The sequence below is a fragment of the Artemia sp. Qi Xiang Cuo genome, chromosome 14 (genome assembly GCF_049724085.1).
Source record: "Artemia sp. Qi Xiang Cuo chromosome 14, ASM4972408v1, whole genome shotgun sequence".
NCBI classification, from domain to species: domain Eukaryota; kingdom Metazoa; phylum Arthropoda; class Branchiopoda; order Anostraca; family Artemiidae; genus Artemia; species Artemia sp. Qi Xiang Cuo.
This window is the reverse complement of record NC_142807.1, coordinates 38,741,540-38,769,355: the sequence shown is the minus strand read 5'-3', so window position 1 is coordinate 38,769,355 and position 27,816 is coordinate 38,741,540. Positions and strand designations below refer to the sequence as shown.

General features: G+C 35.8%; 1 protein-coding gene across 3 annotated transcripts in view; it reads left to right on the top strand.

The window, feature by feature from the left end:
* The window catches only part of Aldh-III (Aldehyde dehydrogenase type III), a 110,586-nt gene extending 85,673 nt beyond the window's left edge, over positions 1–24,913 (top strand). For 2 of the 3 annotated variants that reach the window (XM_089100610.1, XM_089100608.1), the window contains exons 9-12: positions 1,272–1,407; positions 1,874–2,024; positions 10,537–10,625; positions 24,746–24,913. In XM_089100610.1, coding sequence (XP_088956736.1) covers positions 1,272–1,407; positions 1,874–2,024; positions 10,537–10,625; positions 24,746–24,752 — 383 coding nt within the window. In that variant the 3' untranslated portion in view covers positions 24,753–24,913. The remainder of the gene's footprint in view (positions 1–1,271; positions 1,408–1,873; positions 2,025–10,536; positions 10,626–24,745) is intronic. The other variant, XM_089100611.1, reaches the window with a different exon arrangement.
* The last annotated feature ends 2,903 nt before the right edge of the window (positions 24,914–27,816 follow it).

The window sequence follows — 27,816 nt, the reverse complement described above, 5'->3', positions numbered from 1 at the left end:
TGCGTTTAAAGAATTTGCATGTAAACATTTTTAATGTAAATAAATTAATGTGTAATAAAGTTTAAACAAAATACAACATTTTAAAACATGGTAGCGGCAACTGCAGGTCATAGATGTAACTGCAGATCTTGCTGCAGACTCAGCAGTTCATTAGCAAGGTGCTACAAAGTTAATGAGTTGTTTTAGCACTGCCAAATCCCAAAGATTCTTTATTCGGAAAGGATAATAAACTAGTTTTGAAAATTGCGTGAAATGGTAATTCTCGATATACTTCCAAGATTTGTTTTGTTTCATAAAACGATCAAATCTTATAGTTTAAAATCTGAACCTTATATCAAACCTAATCATTAATATTATCTTAGGTGAACGTAAAATCTGATCATGGAAACCAGTTTTAATTTTTATTCTAAGTACATAATAAAGCATGGTAAAAAAGATTTCATACCGGCTGTTTTAATTATTAATCTTGTTTTTACAAGAAGTTCTACAAAGGAAATTGTTTATCACAAAATAGTTTAATACACATGTATATTACCTTGCTAGCTGTATTCGACCTCTGATGGAGGTATAGATATATTCATCCTTTGATGATGACAGTTTTTTTTTTTGTTTTTGTTTTTTTTACTAGTTGAAAATTAAAAGGAGGGACAAGATGTACCATTTTATTTTGTATTTCATAACTTTATATTTGGATAATAAGTTGGCTGTAAGGAAAAAGACAACTTTGAGATACAACTTTTTGTACTCGCATAATGAATTGTAGGCCGTATTGTATTAAATATTGCACAAAAAAAACAAAAGAGACTGAAATAATTCCTATTTACAAACCTCTAAACCTTTTAAAGTAAGGTCATTTATTAGCACTATGTATTTAAGAGAGGTTGATTTAATGATTCACAATAACAGCTCAGAATTACCACTAACAAATAAATCCCCCTCCCCCCTTAAATTCACCAGTTCATTGCACAAGATTTTATATAAGTGTATAGGATTGGACTAGCTTGAACCTCTGCAAAAAAACATTTCAAAATATGATTTTTAAAAATAGTCATTTTTGTTCATAGATATTAGTAGGATTAGTCATAGTCATTTAGCAGGATTTATTGGTCGAAAGATGCACCACCTGGAGTACAGCCGTTTTCAGGTCAAAAAAAGATATGTTGTCTAGATCTTCTCAGAGAACTCCTAAAAATGTATCGGGCCAAGCGCCTTTGTACCTTCAATCTTTTGAATAGAATCCTTTTTTCTCCTAACCGAATGTTTTTCTGTAGTTGATGAGCTACCTTTTGGCGGTGTTGGCAACAGTGGAATTGGTGCTTACCATGGAAAGTTTAGTTTCGACACTTTCACTCATAAAAAATCAACTTTAATCAGGAAATTTGATGTGATTGGGGAACATCTGGGAAGGTAAGTACGATTTACTGCTGATTTCTCGGAATAGAATATGTTTGTCTAAAGGCAACCGTAAACTATATGGGAAATAAGAATGAGAAGTAGCTTAAGTTAACATTTTTGACGAAAAAAAGGTGAATTAGTACTAAAAATTAATAACAGGGATAATGAATGCTTGTCTATCTTTGGGATTTGCTTCATCCCCTCTCCACTGCTCTGTCTTTTATCTTTTTTTCTCTGTCTCTTTCTTTTTCTCTCTGTCCCTCTCTCCTTTCCGCTCTATCTCCCTCCTTCTCTGTGTCTCTCACTTTTTTAAATTAAAGAAAAAAACAATAAATTCTTGGAACCGAATCTACCTTTGCCTCCAGGTTCGCAGAAATTTATTTATTGTCACTACTTATTGATTAAATTGATGGTTACTACATCTGTTTTGCTTGTTTTGTTATCACTAGTGTGTAAGATATAAGAATTAATTTTTCAGCGGACGTTATCCTCCTTATTCGGAGCAGAAAGTAAATCGACTTTTGTTCCTTATCAAAAAGCGCGACTTGTCATTCCTGAAGTATATGCCTTATATTGCTACTTTCGCTGCCGGTGCTGCTACAGCCCTCTTTATTACTTACATGACTAAGGTAAGACCCATTTGATATATGCCAAATAAGAATGTTCTTAGTATTGTTTTTGCAATACGAGAAAGGGTAAGAAACCGAGAAAAACGAGGCAATTAACAGACAGTGAATAAAGAAGAAAATTTGATAGTTTCAGCCGAGACCTCTACTCAGCCGTCCTCAGTTCAAAAAAAAATAATAATAAAAGTCCACGAAACGGAATGAAAAGACAATCCTAAAAAGCTGAAATTTAAAACAACGAGTAACCTTCTCAGATGATTAGTAATAAGGCGACTGAATAAGAAACCCTTATCATGAATTTAAGATAAAACTTTGATTTGAGGAAATATTTTATATAAAGGTTTGTGATTTGCTAATCTCTTTTTCCAGGGTTTTCTATTGGAACTGAATTATTTTATATTTATTATATGTATTATATTATTATATATATATATATATATATATATATATATATATATATATATATATATATATATATATATATATATATATTATATTATTATATGTATTATGTATTAATTGTACTACATGTATTTGTATTGTAATTTTATTTAAGTTGGACATCCTATGTTTTCTTGTATTTAAGTGCGTAGCCAGTGTGGTCTCAGAATTTCTTATGAAATTGTTTTTGCTAGAATCTAAGCCAGGCCGGGGTTTCCGAGGGGTAATATGAAAGGCTATGAATGCTAGACATGTAAACGAGTAACTATATGTTGCGAAAACTTTTCAGAAACTTGCGTCTGACTGCTGGCAAAAGAAAGGGATGTAGGTAAAAATGTTTCATTATTTCGTATGCACAAAAATTCCATAATTAACAGTTTTATTTGTAAATGGAGTGAATTCCGTGATAAATTAAAGTCGTTGTAACGAATTTCGTCCCAAAATTCGTTCTACAACAACCACCTCAGTTTTGGTGGGATTTCTTATTGTTGCACAAATTTTGGAAGATTGGTACATATAAGCGAAAAGCATTACGGTATTGCTAAGAGTAGATTTAAATGCCAGCGGAGGTGATGTTGTCACTGCCATAGAAATGGTACCACTATCCCCTCTACTTCTTATGGAGACTATTTTATGAAAGCCCTCGTAAAAAAAGTTTGATTTTCGTCAATAAACAATCCGTTGTGTGGGGTAATAGAAAATACGTGCTTCGCCCACACTTTTTGTTGCGTATTTTGGCACAAATCACCTTGTTTCTCAAGACATATTTGGTTTTATATTCACAGGAACAATTAGCCCTCTACTTTTTCTGTATTTTGAAACTTAACTTTCAATTTTACCGTGTTCATGGGGAGCTACCATGACTAGTCCTCCGACAGTTAGTCCTGCTACCGCCACGTTGCCAATATTAATTAATTAACTACAATTCTAGTAAATAATGCACTAAGTTAACACTACTATGAGATAGGCTTGTTAAGGTTAATGGAGTACAAGTTCATGCATCAGTTTCCATGTGAGAAACCTCTTCGAAGAGCGGGATTCAGAAATGGTTGGAATGCTTTATACAAGATTGTATCGTATGAAACCTTGATGTTTCGTGTAATAGCTGGAAGCCCAAGGAAGGAGGCGGCAAAGCTTGTCGAGATGGCAAAAAATGCAAGACATCATTCTCCAAGATGTTCTTTAAGCAAACCAAGTCAGTCTCTTTGTATACCCTTTGAGATTTTCAGAAGAGTGCTAGTAATGATTGCTTCATGCTGCAAAAGGATGGAACAAGCTCTTGCAGCTGAATTCTTATTCTAAACGAAGAAAAGGATCTTTGGAGACAGTTTGATTGATCTCATGACTGATTTTAAGTTACCACCCAATGTTTCAGCCTTTTAGTCCGAGAAGGGGCTACTTCTACTTCTGACACGAAAGTCTCGATGATTCCTGAGTGATTCCTCGATCGTTTTGTTTGAGTGTCCTGGACTTTCAATTATATCTTAAAAGAAATGAGTCTACCGAAGGTTGATACCCGTTTCGGGCTCATCGTAAATGTTTTTGTGTTTTTTAGAATCGAGAGGGAGTTGGGTTGTAGAAAGTTTCGGAAGTTGCTGTTTTCCAATTTTATTTCAAGGTCTCTTAATGATGTGGATTTGATAGGTTGATTTTGGTTTACTGATAACTGATAATTTAATATTGATTAATTTATCTTAAAATCGATTATAATTTAATGATACAAATGAATAAAATAATATTCTTTTCTTTGCTCGATGATTAAAATATTTATTTTTATTAATACTTTTTAGACTGAATACGAAGCAGTATTCAGAGTTCAGAGTTCAGAGTTTTTATTCCACAATACATACACAATCCAAGCACAACACTCCTAATCGCCCTTGAAAGGCTCTATGGCAAGGTATACAAGGGGGAATGAGAAAAAAAAAATACAATATATCCAAACAACCATAAAAAATAAATCAATTGCTAAACAACATATAAAATTTAAAAGAGACCATACCTGAGGCCTGGGAGTCATAGCGCAGAGAAAACCACCATATAACTAAACTAAAAACACAGGGGACATCAACGTCACATAAAAAAAAAAAAAAAAAAAACTATTCTGTTTTATTCTTAACTAAACGGTCCTTAAGAATCCTCTTGAAAGTGTCAAACGAGTGGCATTTCTGTACTGAAGAAGGCAGGGAGTTCCAAACCTGATGACAAGCGATGAGGGGATTGAAATCTGACCGCACAGTGGGAGTAGGAGGAATGCAGATATTATGTGACGAACGAACGTTATATGGAGCTGAGTCAGAAATAAACTGAGGAGTTTTTTGAAGAGATTTTGGAAGATTACCATGAAGCTGATGAAAAACAAAAGAAGCACAAGAAAGAATGTAGATAGACTGAAGATTTAAAAGCGGTCTTGGTGAATAACGTTTGGTGTCAATAACCAGACGCCGTGTTTTGTTATACATGACAGAAAGCGACCGCAGTGTACAAGGAAAAGTAGACATCCATACTATGGGGCAATAAGAGAAATATGACTGGACAAGGCAGAAAAAAAAGCTTCAGAATAGATCCAGGAAACGTGTGTTTGAGTTTTCGAATGACACCCAAACTCCGTGAGACCTTAACCCTAATCATGGCTATATGGTGTCTAAACGAAAGGTTCTCATCAAACAGGATACCAAGAAACCGGACCAACCGATTCTTTGGTCTAAACAAGGAGCCTTGTGACACATGAAGCTGTGTCAGTTGAGGGAAAGCTACACCAATTCGAGAAAAAATAAGAAAATGTGACTTGGTAACATTCAAGGCCAAGTAATTCGCATTCAAACCATGAAACTACTCTCTCGAATATTGCCACCAGGTTAGACCTGATATCAAATTCCGTCTTCCCTAGAGTCCAAAGAGTGCTGTCATCAGCGAAAACAACGAGGCAATGTTCATTAGAAGCAGCATTTGGACATGAAAGAACATCCGGATGACACAGATTGCAGCATACTAGAGAACTAGTTTTCTTGACTACTGAAATCAGATCATTGACGTAAATCAGAAATAAAACGGGGCCAAGAACAGATCCCTGTGGGACGCCATATTCTACTTCAGAAGGGCTCCGGAAAAGCGGATCAATTGAAATAAGTCTACCAGAAAGATATGATTCAAACCAAGAGAAAGCATTTGATCTTATACCAATATGCGATAGTTTCCAAAGAAGAATCTGATGAGTCAAAGAATCAAAAGCTTTACGAACATCCAAAAATAAAGCTGCCGGGATAAGACCAAAATCTATTGCCGAATGAATGAAATTCAATAGAGGTGCGCAAGCTTGCTCTGTAAAGTGATTCGCTCGCAGTCTGAACTGGAAATCATGGAAAAATTTTATTACATACGGAAAACTAAAAAGCCTAGATAGCATAGCTTTCTCAAAGAATTTGCTGAAAAGAGATAGAAGAGAAATTGGCCTATAATTAGCAGGATCACTCCGGGACCCACCTTTATACAGACAGCACTATAACCTTAGCTCGCTTGAGTGATTCAGGGAAAATTCCTTTCTCGAAAGACAGATTGACAAGCTTAGTCAATGGTGACAGAATAGCAGGCAAAACGGCACGGATAACCCTTGTAGGAATTCTGTCTGACCCTGAAGACGATGAACCTTTAAGGGCATTTACGATCCGAGTTACCTCAAACTCAGAAACTGGGTTCAAGACCATTGACTTTAAAAATGGGGGTACAAGATAGGCTCTGAAATCGCAACGAGGAGTTGTAGAGCTCACAGAGGAAGCAGTCTTAATTCTTATATGATCAATATAAGACGTAAGCTCTATCTCAACATTTTATTCTCCTTGGAAAATTTGAACCTCGACTATCCGCGGTGTTTGAACTGAAGGTGGAGGGGGAGTAGGTCTAAGTAAAGGATGAATAATTTTCCATGTCTTCCCAACATCCTTTCCACACTCAGAAAATTTCCTGTAATAATACTGAGACTTGGCCTTCCGACACAGAGAATTAATTATACTCCCATAGGCCTTGAACCGCTGATGATGAGAAGCAGATGACGAAGCCTTGTATAGCTTCCACAGATAATTTTTCCTTGTCCAGCTTTTATGGAGACCTGTAGTCATCCACGGATTCAGCAGTACTATCCTTTTCGAAGTATGAGGTGCTGGATTCTGGTGGCAAACTTCTAGGATACCTTCTTTTACTGAGTCATAAAAGAAATCAAAAGAGCGGTTAAAATCCGATTCAGAATCCAAACTATCCCATGGCTGATCAGTCAAACGAGATTTAAGTAGACTGATATCACTGACACCAAAACGGAAAAATGGTAGATTAGATGCCGAAGCTTTACGCTGCGATCAATCAGCAGTCCTATATCGTGAAATTGCAGGGAAATGATCAGAAATATCACTAACCATCACCGAATTATCTTAGACATCTAGTGACGAAAAAATATTACCAATAAGTGATGCATGCATCTCAGTAACTCGGGTTGGTATACAAACTGAAGGTAGAATTCCCGCAGAAAGCATCATTGACAAAAAATCTGCAGCCGAAGCAGAATTTTGATCCAGCAGATTAATTTTGAAATCCCCCATAAGGATTAGTTCGTAAGGATGCTTTTGGACTAAGTCCAAAACCTCTTCCAGAATTTTCATAAACGAAGGAATAGATCCACTAGGGGATCTGTAAACCAAACCGACAACTAAATCCTTACAACCTGACTTAATCTCAATAAAAAGGGATTCAAAGACTCCTTCCTCATTTCTACTCAAATCACTTCGGATATTATATACAAGATAATCGGCAATATACAGGGCGAAGCCACCTTTCGCCATCTGTTTCCGGTTCATCCTCTTCATCCTAAATCTTTGGATATCTAAAAGCATATCCTTTTTTGAATCCAGGAAAGTTTCACATAATCCAATAACATCCGGAGTTCTACCCCTGACGATCTGTTTCAGCGCATCAAAAGAGGAGCAAAGTCCCTGAATGTTTAGGTGAAGCGCAGAGAAAATACCATCATGTTTAGAAGAGTCAGAATCATTTAATAGCAAAACATAATTACTTTCAATAACCGATTTAGGATCATTATTATTCCTATTTCTACTTCCATCTGAATTATTAATTATACTTTCTATGTCTAAAGGATTATTTCGTAACTAAGCAAAACGTTTCCCCAAAGAATTGACATCACCCTGGTCATCCAAAGAATTAGTCATTTTACTTACTGTGGATGGTATATGCACTCCGTGACCAAACTCACCAGATCAAAGGTTAACTATATCACAGCAGAGCTATGGCTTCTATTCAGAAGTAACGCTGAACTCATTTTTGTGCACACATGAAACTGAAAAATAAAAGTAAAGCCAAAACAACTGAATCCGAAGTAAGGAGCAATGGAGAGACAAAAAAAGAAATAAAAGAAGAACAAAAAAGGAGGAAAAGGGATCATCGATTAAATCATCCGGGAGATCCACACACACGCTGGACCACAATCATATTATAATAAATATGACAATTAAAATATAATTATACAAAAAAAAAAAAAAGGAAACAAGGAACCTGATGAAATAACACAATGAAATAAACGACCAAAATCATTCCTCATTCACACGTGAAGGGATGACCCCGTTAGACGCACTAACAGAGATCATAAACGGATCAAAACAAGTATCGTTTACACGCTCCCAGTTTTTAACTTTCAAATTTGTCTTAGCTTCAAGACAAATGTTAGTCCCTTTTGACATAGTTCTGGTTTTAACCACCTTCATTGATGGAATAGCAGAAGTGCGTAGACTGTATCTGTAAACTAAAAATTCTTTACGGTGAAGTGCTAGGTCTCGAGGTAAATCGCAACTGATACTCTTACGAGATCCTTTGAGCTTTCCACAGTTCTGCATAATATCATCCTTGTCAATAATGCTTGTCAGCGTGACTATAATAGGCTCAATCTTATTCCTAGCAGAAGACCTAATTGAAGCCCCTTTTCTGTCTATTACTGTTCAAACGATAACACTTCACAAATGGAATAGTGTCAGCATTTGCTAACCCGATATCAGTCAAAAGCTCGCGAACAGCAGTTTCTGCACTTTGCCCAGACACAACGGGAATACCGTGAAGTAGAAGATTCTGTCTTTTAGATGCAAGCTCCAATTACAGGCACGACTTTTTTATATTGATTAACTCTGATCTCAAAACGCAATTTTCCTGCCGTAATTGGGAATTTTCCTGGCGGAGAGCATCAATTCCTTGTCCCAGACTAGCCACCAACCGCATAAGCTCTTGATGCCTCTGATCGAAATAATCCTTTGTAAGAGACGTCATATTTAAATTCCTTTTACTAACAATAAATTCCTGCATATGTGTTAAATCTCCTCTAAAAATGCATCGAACGAAAACTTACTAGCAAAGGCCTCTTTCCTCAGAGAATAAAAAAAACAGAGAGGCCCTCTTTCAAACAAAGCCGAAATAAACAATAGCCAGCCAGCGCCTTGAAATGATACAGCAATCACCTCTTACGCACACAAAGCTCCGCACCGAATGAATGCTGGCGAGCGACTGAATTTCTTATTGCCATCAATTCGTTTCTTTTGCGTAAAATTCGATTTTGTTACTTTCCAAAAAAAAATCTGTTGTTTAGAAGAGTTTTCCTAATGAAACTTTTATGTTGAAATCAAAAACAGAATCGGATTTATCCTGGCACTGCCAACCTTCTTTTAATGGTTTTCGAATTTTTTTTCGGAATGTTTTATGCTTAATTGTTTTTTATTTTAAATGTACTTTTTTTACTTTTTGCTCAAAAATAAGGCGAGCATAAAAATTTTCTATTCTTTGCTTGTTTGTTTGTTGTTTTTTTTTGGCTTTTTTTTAATTTGGTGTGAAATTTTACAGTACAAAATCTTCCCTATATGATGAAGTAATTTTTAAAAGTAAAAACACCCATGTTTTGCCAAAAAACTAACGTTTTTAAATTACTGCGACCGATATATGGTAAGGAACAATTATAGTTGCATTTAAATATCAGAAGATTGAACATTAACACTACTTGGGAATTTTCTTCAGCAAAAATAGTGTTAGTCATCATTACAAATAATTTAATGTCGTTGGGTGGTATCCTCTTTTAACTGAATATTCATGAAACAATTCAGGAATTAAGTAAATATTTCATGTAAATGAAAATTGCTTATCAGTAGATTAACTCACTATAATGCAAAAAGTGTTTGGAGAGTGTCCGTTTATCGTCTGATGGTAGTTTAAGCTAACTTTAACTAATTACTTTTGATTATTTATCATTTTTTTTCTATTAAAAGGAGTTTAAAAAATTGGCCACAAATATACTTGAGGTACTATGTGTTAAAGCCTTTTACTGTAAATGGTGAACAAATTGTATGCAAGGGCTAAGCAAACCCTAGCCCATTGGGTTCCGTGGATAGGTTAAGTAGTTGTAAACAGGTTCTCTTGAATAACTCTAGTTAAATTATTAATTCTGGTGTATCAATTTTTATTATGTATCCTTTTTCTGAATAATAACAATCATCTTCTATTATATCACCTGTGTGTGCTATTGGATCCTAATAAGTTAGTTATGAATCACGCTTTTTAACATAACGGTGATTGTGATGACTGTACTAAATGAAACTAAATCACTATGCTACCAATTGATTTCAATAAGCAACGGAACCCCTTATTGTCTGTTAAGTACCATTTATAAAGTGTAGGATCAGCTGACTGGCTCATTTTGTTTCAAAGAGTATCTTGGTCAGTTATTTTAGGAATTGTATAGTAATCATTTTAGACAACCTTAGTTAAATAAGTTCAGTTAATAGGCAATGTTACAACTACTCCTAAGAACAAACTGCAGCACCAAGCCGCTTAAGGCCAAGGCTGAATTGCACGCTCCTCTCCCACCTCAACCTGTTAAAACCTTACTCTCTCCTACAAATATCCGGTTTTCGTTAATTATTTTCTAATTAACATTGGCAATAATGCGAAAAAAAATTAGAGTTAAATATGTACTGAAAATCAAATAGTATGCATAGCTTTATAATACCTTCATGGTTCAATTTTTTGCATCATTTAGGGGAAACAACCGGCTCCTGTGACACCTGTCCCGCAAACATGGAATGAACTCGTTTATCGCTGCCTCTCAAAACTGAGGCATGCTGTTAGGTAGGAGTGAGAGTGGTCGGTTTTTTGTCCTGTCGAGTTTGTCTTGGATTTTTATCTCTTTGTTTGTTTGAAGATGAAACAAGAAATATATGTCACTGTTTTAAGTTAAACAAGTTAAATGAAAAGTTTGTAATTGAAACTATATCAAAAATCTCTTTTACTTTTGACGTATAGTAGCTCCTCTGAAAGAATTAATCGTTCCATATTTTGTTTGGACGGTAAGGAAGAAGACTTAGTACGAATATTTTAATAATAATAAAAAATACTTGTACGGAAATAATCGAATAATTGTGATTTAGAAATATCGAATAATAGAAATATAGAAGAATAGAAAGTAGAATATTTTCTTATTTGTTTTCAAACAGCCAATGCTTGAGGTCTTTCTGCATGTGCATAGTTGCTTTTAAGGGGCCTTTTTGTGTTGTTCTCTGACGGAAGAGAAAACCCCTGAAAGAAGTAATTAACTTGACAAAAATGAGATGAAACTGCCCGAGTTGTTTAGTTCGTTGTAGTATCTCCCCTGTTACTAATAAGCTTCTTGTCCAGTCTCAGTTTTCTTTTTGTTTTTACATTTAATCGTTTTTTACAGCCCAAAAGTATTAAGAAAGTCTAACCTATGTACTGAATCATCTCTTGTTTACATATGAATAAAATATGGCTTATCTTATTTGTCAAAATAATTGCGTTCCAAAAGTTTCAAATAGTATAAGAGTTCAACAAAATTTCTGGAATGATAATGACGCCCCTGAAGTGACAACTCAAGCAAAAGGTGAAGTCAGGTTTTTGCTCTGTAGTTTTATCAAATGTTGCTCGCTATTGTCGGTATAGTGACAGTGACATAATTCCTGAGTGAATAAAAAAGAAAGGAAAAAAATAGATTGTCCCTCCGTTCTTTTACGTACGTTTACATTACAACCTCATCAAGGAAGAATTTCAAAAGTAAGAAATAAAGTATATACAAGGTGACAGCAGCCGAAAACGAAAAATTGTATTAAACTTAAACTCCTATGGTTTCGCTCGGACATATGCTCGAGGAGCTGTTACCTTGTTAATGCTGCTTTGCCTCTTTGATTTGAGCATTTTGATTCTACCCAACTTGGGGCTTGCTTAGTCCCCAACGTTTATTGAATATTATTGCTTTTGAGAGAAGCTCGCTTTTTCCCGTTTTGCACCAGAAAAAAACAGAAAACCTGAAAGTGAACCTGATATTTTTTGCACCTAAAATTTTGCTCCATCTAGGCTTGTTTTTTTTCCTCTTTTTTGCTTTTTTAAAAGGAAATATTGACCCAAATTTCTGTTAAATTTTTCTGGGAAAAAGCTCTTCTTTGAGTTGCCTGCTACCTGAAAAAATATGTCTCTAACATTACAAGCATACATGAAAAAAAAAGGTTTGTTTTTGCCAAAGATTATTTCTAGAGAGAGATAGGATGTGAAAGCGCCCAAGTCTCAATTTATAGAAAGAAAAAAAAGAATAAAAGTACTAACGATCGAGTGGTGACCCTTTGTGCTACTATGTTAATCTCGCGACGAAAAATTATTTCGATAACTAGAACAAATTTGATTTTATAAACTTGCAAATTTGAGGTTTTGAAATTATGATCATAAAATGATAAGGCTTAATATAAAAGCATCGAGGATAAAAAAAAAACTAAATTCATTTCCCTGAAAGGGGTCTTGTTTCTTTGTGTCTAAGTATGCTCAAATTCAATGTCAAGTTGTTAGAACTGCTATCGGACAACTCTGACATCAAACACACTCATTAACTGCAGAATTTGTGTGGAAGTATTTCTAATAGTCAATTTGTTTAAATTAGGAATAAAGATGTTTTCACTTTACTTCCTTCGTTTAACTTTGCTATTGAACCACTATTATACCAGTATGTTACTAGTGTGTGATGCTAGAGGCGGATCAAATATATTTTTTTAATATATTTTAGTTTATTCTATGATAATGGGTACCTGTTGGTAAAGAGGAAGGGTGCGCGAAAGCACAGGATGGCTGGCCCCAACCTCCCATTGTACGTCCTGGCTCAAGGGCCATGAAACAGAGATCATCACTGCCAGTAGGGACTGTAAAGTCCAACGCCGTGATCTTTACTTTTTTTTACTCTATAGCTGACATTTACTTTGCATACTAGTGGCGTGTATATATTTTTTTTTATATTACGTATAATCTTTGCTCTACGCCTTTGATATCGATGATTTACAGGAAAAAAGTAGATCATGCTTTCTGAATTGTTATATTTCCTCATCAATTTTTTGAATAGATAAGCAAAATCATCTTAAACAATAAATTCCAATTCAACTGACCATTAACAGCAAAAAGCCAGACCAATTATTCTTGCGCATTTGTGATGGGCTATGAATAATTTGCCAAAACATAGATGTAGTCATTTTATAATTCCGTTGTTCATACACGAAATCGATTAAACTAACAAACAATGAAGAAGGGTGGCACAGAAAAAGCAGTGCTAGCTTTGATTATGTGCCACAATTGTCTGAATTGAAAAGCGTATAAATTTGCACAAGTCTAAAAGTCTCAAGTCTAAAAATGGCTATTAGAATATTTAGTGACTTGTTCCGCTTTGTGTTCTTATCCTTATTGGGGAACTCTGTTAAGGCGAGTTCGGGATAAACAAGCAATCGCTCTCACTCCTACCTAAAACACTTCTCACTTATGAAAAGCTAAAATAAAAACATTCACTCCAGGTTGTTAAGACACGTGCATTCATCTATGACTGAATTTTTAGGGTTTGAGAGGGGGGTCAAGCTGGTAAATACCCCCAAGATCGGTGAATTATAGGGAAAATATGGGTAAAACCTTAAAAATGTTGACATTTCTATAGAAGAAGAAGAGGAAGAATGATTTATAGAAAAAAAACATCAACAAAAAAATATTGTTGCCTCCCCTGAAAAGTAAAGCTTGTCCATGGGGGAGGTACAGAAAACACAATCCTTAAAACACAGAACGCTTGGCAACCAACACCACTAATAACATCACGATTAGCAATAAATACAAAATAATTTAAGATATTTTGCATCCATTGGGAACCTTTAGTCATCACGCCCCCCGCAGTCAACACATACCTTAATTAGTGAACATTCATATAATAAATTAATGTTCAGCAAAGAGAAAATCCTTTGTAATTTATCTAAAGACACGTGTGCTACTAATAGTGTTAATATCATTATTCAAGCTATTCTAATCCTGCCTACCTCTGTAAAGAAAGGAAAAATATGAACGGGAAGATATATCTCTAGGTACACAGAAGTCCGCGCTACCCCTTGTATCTTGAGAATGAACAGTACACCTAATGAACAATAAATCATCAAAACAACGAGGCTGAACATCCTGCTGCAGTCCAAAAATAAACCACAATACATAGAATTCACGAAGGCCTGCAGGTGGCAAAATTTTTAAATTTGGGTAAATTTCTCGAACAGACATACGTGGAGATATACCGGCTAAAATTCTTACTGCATGATTTTGTAGAACTCTTATTGGTTTTAGGGTAGAAGAAAAAGTAGAGAGCCAAATGCTTGAACAATATAGTATATACGGGTGTGTTAAAGAAAAATAAAGATGGCGAAGGACAGACTTGGGAAAACGATGTTGGAGTTTCTTCATTATACCAAGATTTCTTGCCAGAATTTTGCTAGTTGATACATGTTCCTTAAAAGATAGAGTTTCATCTATTACAATCCCAAGGTATTTAAAAGACGCAGTCCTTTTTATAACGCCATTGGGCATATCTAATTCCTTGATCCATGGGTAAAAGTTTGATGATCGCGAGAAAATAATAAAGTTAGACTTAGCCATGTTAATCCTTAATTTATTTACCCTCAGCCATGCTTTAATTCTGTTAACTGATTCCTTCATGGAAATCTGCAGCAGCTCCGCTGTCTTAGCTGTGCTAATGGCTGTTGTGTCATCAGCAAAAAGTAAAACTGTTTCATTAGTCGGATTTACCGTTAGTTCATTTATTCTACAGCAAAAATTATTCAGACAATTTGTTAAATCATTAATAAATATCATGAATAATATAGGACCAAGAACTGATCCTTGCGGAACACCTATTTCAATACGCTTTTTTCGGAAGAAGAATCATTTAGTTGGACATACTGATAACGATTACTTAAAAAACTTCTTAAAAAGTTTAATGATTTACCCCTCAAACCATACACCTCACACTTCTTAAGTAGAAGTTCATGATCCACAGTGTCGAAAGCTTTCATCAGATCAAAAAATAAAGCACCTATTTTGAAACCTTTATCTAATACATCATTAATAATAGTTGTCAAATAAATCATCGCCTGTTCCGTTGTCCTTTTTCTACGGAACCCAAATTGTGTCTCTATCAGTAACTTATGATCCTCCAAAAAACTCATCATTCTAATATAAAACACTTCTCTAAAACACGGGAAATAATGGGTAAAACAGATATCGGTCTATATTTTCCTGGGTCATTTTGAATACCACCCTTACGAATTGCGGTTATACGGGCAACTTTAAAACAGTCTGGGAATTTTCCTTGACGAAAACACTCATTAATTAACCCACATAAAACTTCAGCTATAACAGGAAAAATACATTTAAGTGTTTTTTAAGATAAGATAAGATAAGTTTTATTCTTCATTAAATACACATACAATATTACATGTTATTAATCCCTCAAAGGCTCATTGGCCTGTACAAAGAGGGAAGACATATAAATTACATACTCAGAGATAAAAAACAAAAGAAAATTTAAAATGATCACTGACTCACTTATGAAGGAGAAGAAAAGAAAATATAGATAAAATGGAAACTATAGAAAAAATTAGAATAAATAAACTAAATTAATTAATTATATTAAATAGACTCAAAAAAAAAAAAAAAAATATATAATTATTACTATAAGCGAATTCCTATCGTCGAAACAGAATTATGTGTATTGTCAGGTAGAACCAACATCATAATAGCTGTTACGATATTATTCATAGCTCTTATCCAAGATATTAAAATATCATAACTTAAGCCATGTACAGCCCTTTTAAGCTTGTATTTAAAACTATATAAATCCCAGTTCAATCAGCTCTGCTTATTTCTGAGGCTAGGTAGCAAAATTGACGTTTATGGGTTATTTCAGTCATAAGGCTTATAATTATTGGACTGTAATAAAATGGTGCGAAAGCAATAAAATTTAACCCGTCTTCATGAATGCTACTCCTTAGTGAACTATACAAGTTTCAGCAATAAATATTGATAGTCATACCTGAGGCCTGGATAATATTTAGAGTGATATGGTCGCTACCAGATGAATTACTACGAAACCCATAAATATTTTTTTTAATTTCATCAACTGTTAGAAGTCTAAGGTGAAGAGACACATCAATGGGGTCCCTCAGTAAGAACTCGGACGTTGGATCACCACTATCAGGTACAACTGACATAGCTAAAATCAGACCAATATTCGAAAAATAACTCTGAAATTCATTGCATATGTCCTTTTCAGAATTCAAATTCTTTCCCATTAAACTAACTAATTCATCAGGTACACTATTTATTTTAATCCAATCACTTCTTTTATTAGTCCCCAGGTTTTCTTAGGGCATCCTTCGACCTCCTTAAACTTTTTCTCAAAATATTTCGTTTTTTCATTTCTTAAAATTGTAGTCAACCTATTTCAATAAATTTTATATAATTACTTTTTTTTTTGTGTCGGGTTAATTATTTGAGCTCTAAACAATTTATATCTTACATTTATTTGCTTCGAAATCACAAGACTAATCCAAGGTTTTTTACTTGAGTGCTTAATATTAAACGGTTTCAATATCACTACTTGACTTATCAAACTCTGCAAACTCTTTTCATAAAATAAAACAAACTTTGAATTAGCGTCCTGAACATCGCCTAGAATATCGTACCAATCCACCTTTTCTATATCATTTTGAAGTTTTACCATCGCACTTTTACTGATCACTGGAATCCTTGATGTTTTGCCATTAACCACCTTCATGACAGTTTTAAAGCTAGCTAAAACTTCAAAGTGGACAGATACATCGTTGATAAGGACTCTGAGATGACTTAAGGACATATTAATAATGATGATTTCCAGAAGCTTAGCTAAAGGTCCCTTGATTCCTGATGGAATATGTTTACAAAAATTTAACCCATTATATAATCTTTTATTAATAAATCCATTACTAGCAGATGACTGATCTGGAAATTAAACATTACAGTCCCCCATAATAAAACATGGTATAGAGTTAATTAGAAGTTTCATTAATTGTTCTTTAAATATGTCTATAAAGTCTTGGAGCAAGTTCTGTGGAGGTATATATACTAAAACATTACACAAATTCTAATTCTCTCTAGTTATATGTAGAACAAAACACTCACAAACTTTATCTCTATATCTTGTTAGATCTTCTATTACTGAAACCTTATAATCAGCCTGAATGTAAGCTGCTAGGCCTCCATGTTGGTAACACTCGCGATTCCTTACATATAAATTATAACCAGGAATATGTAGTAATTGCGAGTTATTATCATTTAACCACGTTTCAGTTAAAGCGATCACCTGAAAGACATTAGTATTTATTAATTCCGATAAAAATTATGCGCAGAATTCAATCCCTGAGAATTCAATTGAAAAATGTTAAGGCCAAAATGGCCCCCATCACAATACAAGGGTAATGCCACTTCTTTAAAAATATACCTTGATGGTTCATTTGTGAAAATCTCAGTGGTATTAATATCTAAATTTCTATTTATCTTTTCATTAAACTGGCTAGAAAAATCAACCCTTAGACATTCAAATTACAGGACATAGTTGTTCCCAGGAGAAAAAACGATATCTCTAACCATCATCAATAAAAGTTAATGTAGGAGAAGGTAGAGGGCGGCGGTGGCAAAAAAAAATCATTATCTACTAAACATATATCTAGACCTAGATAAATACAAAAAAAAATAACAAAATATATTCTGGCAAAGCGGACATACAATTTAAAATGCCACATTATTGCAAGCTTCATGGCACAAAGCAAAACCATTCAAAAAAAGACATCAGCCCGCTACCACCCACTCAAAATAATTTCACATTAACAAACATTTTAAATTGTTTACTCAAAAATAAAAATTATCATTAACCCAAACATTTCAAATTCATCACTATCAACTTTTCCATATCTATTTGATTAAACCAAGCGAAAAAGAAAAGATAATTAACCAATAAGTAAACTAGACACATTCAATAAAACACTCATTTTTTAGCACCTCTGGAAGCTGTGGAGGGAGGAGGCTTATGTGGTAGTTCCTCAATCCATTCATCACACGTAAACTTCACTTTCGTACCACCCGGACGTTCCAACTGAAGATATGGTGGAACTGTGTTTGATACCCATGAAATGATACCCATCGTTTTAAGACACAATTTTTTTTCATATAGTTTTTTTCTTGCCTCTCTCACAGAAAATGGGGCATCATCACTCACATAAATGTTTCCCTGGTTTGCTATATTTCTTCCTTTAAGCTTCTTTCCATTTTTAAGGATTTCAATCTTGTTTCCACGGTTTTTTATATTAACCTTAAAATATTTCTTATCCTTTTTTATTGCAACAACTGAAAAATGGGGGTATTACTGGTAAATTTAGTCCATCCGTACATATCTCGGTAAACATACGTTTGGCTTGATCTTCATCCTCACAGACTGCATTCCATACAACCACATTGTTTTCGTTAGGCTGATATTCTGCAGCCATACGCCTATCAGACGTACATAGGGTCTTTTCTTTAAAATATTTAACTTCTGACTGCAGGTTAAAATTATCATTTTTCAACAAAGGAATGTCATTTTCTACAGCATTTGTACAAGACTTAATCCCGGAGAATTCAGACCTTAGGGCTAATTGCTCTGATTCAATTGCTTTTATTTTATTTTCTACTACAATGAATCGCTGTTCAATTGATTGGACTGAGCTATGAGTTTCACGCATAATGTTCATCATCTTCGCAAAGTCCTCTGATAGGGTTATTAACGAAACCCGAGTTGTCACCGGCTTCCGAATATTCGGATTTCCTGACGTAGATTGGGTACTTGTAGCAATATCCTCGCTAGAATCAATATCTGGACGACTCCTTTTATTTTTTTTTTCTTTCCTATCTTAACTTAGTAATAGCTAAAATTGACTTACTGCCAAAAGAAGCAGCCACCAGTCCTAAATCAGTCCTTTTTCCCCACTGTACTATTGCTTTAATCTCACATCACGAATAATTTGAGCCTTAAATCACTTTGGAGGAACAATAGCTAATGATTCCCGTTGTTGAGTTTTATTTAGGGAAAGGCTTGTATTTTCAGATTGTACAAAGTTTTCATTATATCACAGCATGCAGATAATTTAGCAATTATCCATCGTCATTCATTTAATTACGTGATTCATAGAGTGGGCGATAGCAAGCAATACAGTCTTAACCGGTTGAGCAATGAATCATGACTGAAATGAAATGTATAGAGGTTATTGCTGAGTCCCGCCCCCTCCTGCTTAGTGTCTGATAGGAGAGTTGCATTAGAGTTGGTCCTCCAAACCCTTATTTTTATCGATGGCCATTCCTAACGATTTTTATTTTTAGGAGATTCTGTCATGAAAGGTATTCCTACTGTCTTTGACGCAGGAAACATAAATTAAACTGAATTTAACTGGTTCTATAGCTACTCTCCCAAGCGTAGGTCCAAAAGGTCTTAGAAAAATTACTAATACTAACTTCTCTATGTTTCCCCTCTCCTTTATGGAAAAAAAGCTCTGATACCTCTCTTAACGCTTGGATTTGTGTCCCTGAGACGGTTTGATCTGTGAACGACTCAATGTTGCATACGAATATTGTTCTGTTTAATTTATTTGTCTATTTATAGGTACCAGGTTCAGGTTCTTTTATTTACAAACTAAATACAACTACAATATGGGTATGCCCGGCTGAGAGTCTAGCTCGTATTACCAGGCAACTAATAACAAATAAAAACAACAAAAACATAATATATAACTGTATTTATAGATAATCACACTCTTTTGTAAATAAATAAAAAAAAGAAAAATGTATGACTTACCAAGCATCACCCCAAGCCAGCAGCCAAATGGAAAAAAATAAAAATGAAATAAATTAATTAAAACACTAAAATGATCAAAGGGTTAGTAAAAGAGTTTTTAATTGCCCCCGCAGTGTACCAACAGAAAGACCAATATTAAGACCCGACCCATGCACATTCCAAAGTTTGGTTATGCAGTGCCTGAGTGAGAACCTCGATCTCTCAGTGCACGCTCAGGGTTCAACATACTTAGAAGATCCCATCGTTCCATAATCATGCTCACATTGGTTAAATTGATCCATAGCGTAAAAATTTCTCGGTAGAATTTTAGCAAAAGACAACACAAAACATCAATCCTTGAAAAGAAAATAATAATTCCACTGGTAATATATTAAGGAAAAAATATATACTTTTATTCGGCGATTTTGATGGTAGGGATATTGGGGAAGGGATGAAAGCTTTCAGGATATGCAGTACTTTATTTTGCTGGTTTTGAATTGGTTTTATATGGGTTTTAAATATACTCAGAAAAATCAGGAGACAATAACTCAGATAAAAATGGAATAGGGCAAAATATACCCTAACATTATTTTCACTCGGAATAACACCTTCGTCTTTGTCCATTTTTCGAATTGTTTTTCTCCAATTTGTGGACTCTCAATATGCATTTCGGGCCAATTAAACATCCGTTGACGAAATTTGAAAGTGCTTTAAAAAACTTCAACCCTTAAAATCTGGAATACCCATTTCTGCTTTTGGTCATGTTTATCTGTTGGCTTGGATGGCAAGGGTGGCTTTTTCTAAAATATAGCAGAGGCAACAAACGATCAGTACTAATTCAGGTAGCATTTCAAACCGACGGGGAATTTTCTGTTAATAAAATAATATTGCATCAAAATTTATTTTATTACCTTTACCGCTTCATGTATGAAAAGTAGAGGTATTTGTGATGGAAGACAAACTTTTCAAGTTTGTGTGGCTATTTTTTTAGATTGGAAGTTGGAAATTATAGACGGTAGTTTCATTTTTCTTTCTCTCTAATTAAGCTTTTTCAGTTTTTTTTTTTTGTATTCGTTTTTTACGAACTCGCGTTGACAGGCAGGAAAAAAGAAGCCAGATATATTGATAGTTTTTTGGCTAGTCTTATATTTTGGGCTTTTTACTACTTACTTACTTACTTACTTACTACTTAAGTCCCATCCATCCTCACGGGACGTCTTGGGGCCACTCCTTTCAAAGAAATCTGATGAACTAGGGCTCGATATGCTGTTCTGTCAAGTGTTTTTCGGGATACTTGAACAATGCGTTGTCGTTCAAATTTTTCGATCCACCTTTTGCGCTGTATTACCCGTGGTCTAAGTCCTTCAGTTGTCCTTTCAAGTGCCATCTTGGTTAAGTGTTCGGGATTCATTTGTTTTATGTTGCTGAACCAGCGCAGCTGCTGTTTTCGAATTATGTTCAGGATAGTGTCTTGCGACTTCACCCTTCTGCGGACTTCTTCGTTTGTGATATGGTGAGTATATTTGATCTTGGCTATCCGGCGCAGACATCTCATTTCGAACGCAAGGAGGTTGCGCTCGTTTTCATCTTTTAATGCCCAGGTTTTACACCCATATAGAGCAATGGGTATGATCAGACTGTTGAATAGATGCACTTTCAGATGGCTTGAAAGGTGGTTAGATTTCCAGATTTTTTATAGTCTTTTGAAGCTAGAGCTAGCAAGACCGAGGCGGCGTTTAATGTCAACAGTGTGGCAGTTGTCAGCTGTTAAGAGACTGCCGAGGTAAAGGCATTGATCGACTCTTTCCACTTATTCACCGTCTATTACTTTCGAGGGGGGTTTGTTGTCTCCTATCGTGATATGACCATGATTTGGGTCTTGTTTGCGTTAATCTGTATACAAAATGGCTTTGTTGCTTGTGAGATACCTTCAACCTGTCTCTGGAGTTCTTGGGCGGTAGTGGACATCTGGACAATATCATCCGCATATGAAAGTTTTTCAATTAGGATTCCTCCTATTCTGACTCCATATTCGACTGGTATCAGGGAGAGGATGGCATGCAGAAACAGGTTAAACAAATGCGGCGAGAGGATGCATCCTTGCAGGATCCCGGAAGTTGTTGGGTATTCACCAGAGAGCCCAACAGTGGTCAGTATTAGACCTTTAATTTAGTTGTATATGGCCTCAGTTATTCCGGCTGTTTCATCTGGGACACCACAGATTCTTAGAATATGCCACAAGTCTTTTCTCAATATTAGGTCAAAGGCCTTTCAGAGGTCAATAAATAGCGGATAGAAGTCTCTGTGAAACACGATGAACCGTTCCATCAGCTGACGCACAGTAAAGATTTGGTCAATAGTTGATCGTCCCGATCGAAAGCCCGCTTGATACCCGCCAAGAACAGAGGTGGTGATTGCTTGAATTCTGTGAAGCAGGATCTTGGTCAGGATTCTGGTTTGGTGGCTTGTGAGGCTGATGGGCCGGTAGTTGTCACATTCTTTCTTTGAGCCTTTTTTGTGTATTGGGACTATTTCTGCCTTGCACCACTGCTACGGGACGTATCCAGTAGACCAGGTGGCTGATATAAGACTTTGGGATAGGTCGACAACGTCTTCTGAACCAACATTTATCAGTTCAGCAGTGACACCGTCTTGCCCCGGAGCTTTACCTCACTTTAGGTATTCTATAGCTGCTTTGGTCTTGCTTCTAAGTGGAAGTGGAGGGGGATTTCGATCTATTAATGGGAAAGAGTTTAGGACATTTGGGTCGGTCATTACTTCAGGGTTCAGTTTCTCCTCAAAGTATTCCTTCCATTGTTCGAGCTTCATCTTGGCATCACTGATATCGTTCCCCTGTTTGTCTAGGATTACGGAAGTTGAGGGATCTTTTTTGGATGATAGCTCGCTGACTGTTTTGAAGAGGTTGTGGCTGTTGCCTTTCTTGAACTGAGTTTCACAATCCTTGCACTTTTCGGCGATATGCCTGCCTAATGCCTTCCTCATTTCACGCTCAACTTTCCGTTTGAGATGTTTGTAGGTGTCTCGGCTGCTTCGGTCAGATTTGTTGTTATGTAGGCGTTTCTGGTGGCATAATCGAATTATTTCTTCAGTGATCCAAGGCTTTTCAACTTTGGCTTTTCTACCAAGGATGTCGCTTGCAGTCTCGAGGATTGCAGAGGTGGAATGTTCAGCCAAGCGATCAATCTCTTCGGGAGTTGTGATTGGATTGAATGTGCTGAGGATGTCACGGAATTTTGTAGACAGGCTACAGTTATACGTGGCTTTTTTGGTGGGGTCTCGAAGGAGTTCCATTCGAAATCTTGGGATTTGTGTGATTTTTGAGAGACGTTTTAACCTCAACTTGATTTTGGACATCAAGAGTGTGCGGTCCGAGTCAAAATCTCCACCAGGTAGTGAGACAGTGTCCCTTCCAGATGACTTCCAACGTTTGGATATCAGGACGTAGTCAATCATATTTTCAGTGACTCCATCAGGGGATCTCCATGTTACCTTTCGGCTGTGTCTGTGCTTGAAAGCGGTATTAGTGATGTAGAGTTCATTCTCCCTGCAGAAGTCAATAAGCTGTTCTCCCTTCGCATTAAGTCGATCATGTCTGTGTGGGTCCATGACATTCTCTCGACCGGCATAGCAACTGCTAGCTATTGCATTAAAGTCGCCCAACACGATAGGTATATAGTTTTTGGGGATCTGGTCAGCGACGCTTTGTAGTTGGTAGCAGAATCGGTCGCACTCCTCTTCACTTCGGGCTGAATCCGGGGCATATATCTGGACAACTGAGAGATTTTTGATGGGCCCTTTCAGGCGGATGGTCGCTATTCTCTCCGATACAGGAGTGAAGGTCATTAGTGGCCTTTTGGCGGCCGGAGAGAGGATGAAGCCGACACCCTGCTGATGGACACCATCAGAACGTCGCGACAGTAGGAAGGTGGTTCCAAGGATGTTTTCTTCTCCGTTTCGAGGAAGGTGCGTCTCAGACACCTTCTCCGTTTGGGCTTTTTACATATGCTGAACCTTCATCTAAAGAAAAGAATGATGCTTCTGGGATGCCAAATTTTCTTGTCTTAAGTTTTTGCCTTCTTATTTGGGTGTGCTAAATGTATTGATTAATATACTATAAGCAATTTTCGATCGGATTACCATCTCTGAAAGACGGGTTAAAATATATAGGCAGGGCTGTTTAATAAGTACTCAGTCCTAGATGTTTCTTTCTGTTAGTAACTGGAGTAACCTGTGTCCCTGCGTCTTTATCTTTTCATTTTGACAAATGGTATAAGAAGAGGAAGTTCCTTTTAAGTTACTTTGCGGAGATAGCTACTATGAAAGCTACTTTTAGGAGATAGTCATTGACGCCGCATCGAACCCTTATTCTAAAGGTCCGAAGTTTGTTTGCTCTTTAGTCTGTTCTACTAGCCCAGTTCTGGGTGTCCCTGAGTCTTGCCAATTAGCAAGGCTCTATGCCTTTCTGAACTGGAAAATCAGCCATAATATGAAAAAAATTAATGTTTAGTGACTGATGCATTAATAAGGAATTTGCAGTACAGACCTCCGTTTTGACGAAAAGGGACACATCACTGAACGTCACATGGCAACGCTGAACCTAAGAGAGGGTGCATCATGGGTCTGAACCTCATCCCATCTCCAAATAAATAGAAAATACATAAATTACGCTATGTTTGGTTGTTTAATCGCTAGAAATGACTTTACATTTAGGCTTCTGTCCTTCACTCCTTAACATGCCCCCCGCAACCCCTTCTTGAATTAAAGTCTAATTTAAAACCGTGCTCTAATGGTGATATAATTCAAAATAGGTTTATCAAGTGCTACCTAAAGGGCATGTATTTTTTTGCTGATGAGAATGGCTTTTCGCTTTCAAGCAGGAAAAAAAGACTTCGTGTACGCCTTTCTTTTTGTGATATATTAGTATGTTAGGTGTATTTTCAAAATTCTTTGATACGAAGTTTATTTTTACCGCTACATTAGCCCAACCTTTCTGTTTTTCATCTTCTGAAAAAAAAATTAATATTTTTCTTTATTTCAGGTTGTGAACAATGATGAAGAATAAATTCCAAATATTTGCAGCTTTTTTGGACTGGGACATCAGCTTTAATAATACTATATATTCCTTGTTATTCTTGTTGGTTTTTATTTGACTCTAATCACTGTTATTATATACTCTGTTAGCTCACTAAAGCCTTTTGAATTTTCACCTTTATTTAAAGTAGTTTTTTAAAACATTAATTATCAATGAGCCCCTAGAATAGCCTCACCAATCACATTAGAACAGTGATGGGGTGCACCTAGTGTGGCCATTGTTCCAAGACCAGGGAAAATGTATCTGTGAATCGGTCAGGTTTTGTTACTGCATTTAAGTTTTGCGTATAAAAATATCAAATTAGGATTATGATAAGTAGCTTTTTAAAACATTAGTTATCAAGGAGCCCCTAGAATAGCCATACCAATGACATCAGAACAGTGATATTGTGTATCTAGTGTGGCCATTGTTCCAAGACCAGGGAAAATGTATCTTTGAATCGGTCAGGTTTTGTAACTGCATTTATGTTTTGCGTACAAAAATATCAAATTGATGTGAATAAAATCGCTAGTGTTGGGGTAGCGTAAATGTAACAATAATTGTTAAAAAAAACTTGGCTAAATATTATGATAAATATGTTGTGCAACAATGGAAAGACAATCCAAGTATCTATACTCCTGAACGCAAGTGAACAAAACCCCTGATTTCATAAAATAAACTTCAGAAGAATAGGCAAATAGTGTTTTTGTCAGTGTGGCATATGGAAGCTGTTAACATTATTAGTCTCAATTGTCTATCCTCTAAACCGCAGATTACCTATGTCTTCCTTAAATTCAGTAATACAAAATAACTCAAAATAATTAGCAGAGATTAGTCTCTCCAGGGCCGGGACTAAAGCTTTGACGCTTATAGGCCCAAGCGTTTTAACCGCTCCTTTTTTGCGAGATTTTCTAGGAGATCCCTGGAGATTCGGGGATAGTGGAAGCATTGAACAGAAAGCAACAGATGATCCAAATGTAATGAAAGAGACAGGTGTTATCGAACTCTCAGCTGCCATTCTTGGGAGAAATCTGACAGTATATAAGCGGCCATGGGGTTCCTGTGTTGCTTTAAAATCACTTTTCTGTGAATAGGCAGTGCGGCAGCGGAGTACTCCTGGTACTTTGATGGATAAATCACATCAGTCCAGTTTTTGTTAAGATAAAACTTACTCAGTGATAATTTATTCCGCCCGGGTATAGTGGGACTATTGGTAAGTCTGGCCCTTCTACTCTCTTTATGTTCCTGGTATTTCATCTAATATTAAACAGGATCGCTAAATGGTAGTCCCTTTTCTTATTTCAATAGAAGTAATGGAAGTTGGCAATATTAATTTGTCTTGTCTTTAATCTAGCAAAAACATCAAGTTATAAAACTTGTTCTTAGTCAGATTCTACAAAATTTCCTGACCCGTATATGCCGTCAAATATAAGTGTTTTGCTACAAAAAATATTGAGAAATTTTAACTCGTTGTCGGTTTTTTTATAATTCCCTATCTAATATAGAACAACCTTATTTTTAGATCGTAATTAAATTTTTGTTCTTCGGCTGAATCTTTGAGAGGTCAAAATTTTTCCTTCCTCTGCCAGTCTGTTATTGTGCACCAGACAATAAGTCTAGATGATGTAACGTGGACGGGGCACTGAGACTAGTCATAATCAGAAGTCGATAGGTGATCTCTGTTTTTAGTAAAAATATTTCTGAAACAGCGTGTATTTCAAGTGGATGCTACTAATTTTAACTTAAATAGCATGTCGAGAGAACATAATTTTTTACTCATTTGACATTGAAGGATATCCAGGAAGGGAAAATGTAACAGCAGAAGTAACCGACGTCTGCCTATTCAAGAAAAAATATATGTCCTGCATGATTTAAGTGTTGCTGATTCCTTCATTTGGAACGAGTAGATGTTAGCATCTCTGCCGGTTACTATTTACCGGCACATATACCCTTTGTACAGGCCAATGAGCCTTTGGGGGAGTAATAACATGTAATATTGTATGTGTATCTAATGAAGAATAAAACTTATCTTATTTTATCTTGCCCATGAACTTCTTTCCGATGTCAAATGCTTTATCGAACGTTGACATCGAGACCAGCTAGTACACCAGAGCAATGTTTATCAATGATGGCTCGCCCCTAAAAGGTGAAAAATCTTTCAGAAAAAAGCGTCTGGAACGCAAACATGATTCTAGCTAATTGTTCCCCCAGTCACCGTTTTGTTTGTCACAAACTCCTTCAATGATATTTTTGCAGTCTTTGGTTTATATGAAGAAGACGTTTGTCAGTAAATTGCGAGGGACTTCCGTTCAGATTTTGGTTGCCTTTTTCTTCGATTTTACGTTTGTCTCGATGCCCCTATTGTTAGTGTATCTCGAATGACACACTTTATCAACTACATCGCAAATAACAGCAGCGAACTTAGAATCGTTTGCTTCCCTAGCATTGTTGACAGTACCTGCCCCTTTTTCCTTCAAAGAAAGTGCATCAGAATTTGATATTTCCTGGCTAAAAATCATGCAACTCAAACTCATTTCTATGAAAGGTTTCTGCAAAATACATGCGGCTATTATTTCTGTACTGCCCTCATAAAAGGCTAGGGGAAACATTTTAAAGCTGGTAACAGTTTTAAACCCCTCAGGACTGACCTAACATAAAGATATATGTCGTTTTTCGATTCTCAAACATCTTTTATTATCCCAGAAGTGTTTTTTATTTTCCGAAACAATTCATCTGGGAAAAGTTTTTTTTGCACCACTTCTCTACCTCAACCTCGGATTTGACCAATTTCCGGTCGGGCTAGGTCGGTAAGCTTTTCATTTTTGGAATCAGTGTATTTGTTTGTCTAGAAAGCGAAAAAATTATTTGTATTGTAATTTTTTCCGGGTGGACTGTGGACTCGATTTTGTCGAAGGTTGACTTAACTAATTTAAGTGTGTAACGAGGGATAATTTATCTCTTATTAAAAAAAAATTTTTGGCCGCTTTTTGTACTTCAATATAATTTAGTCTTTGCTGAATAAAACCAAGTGAATATTA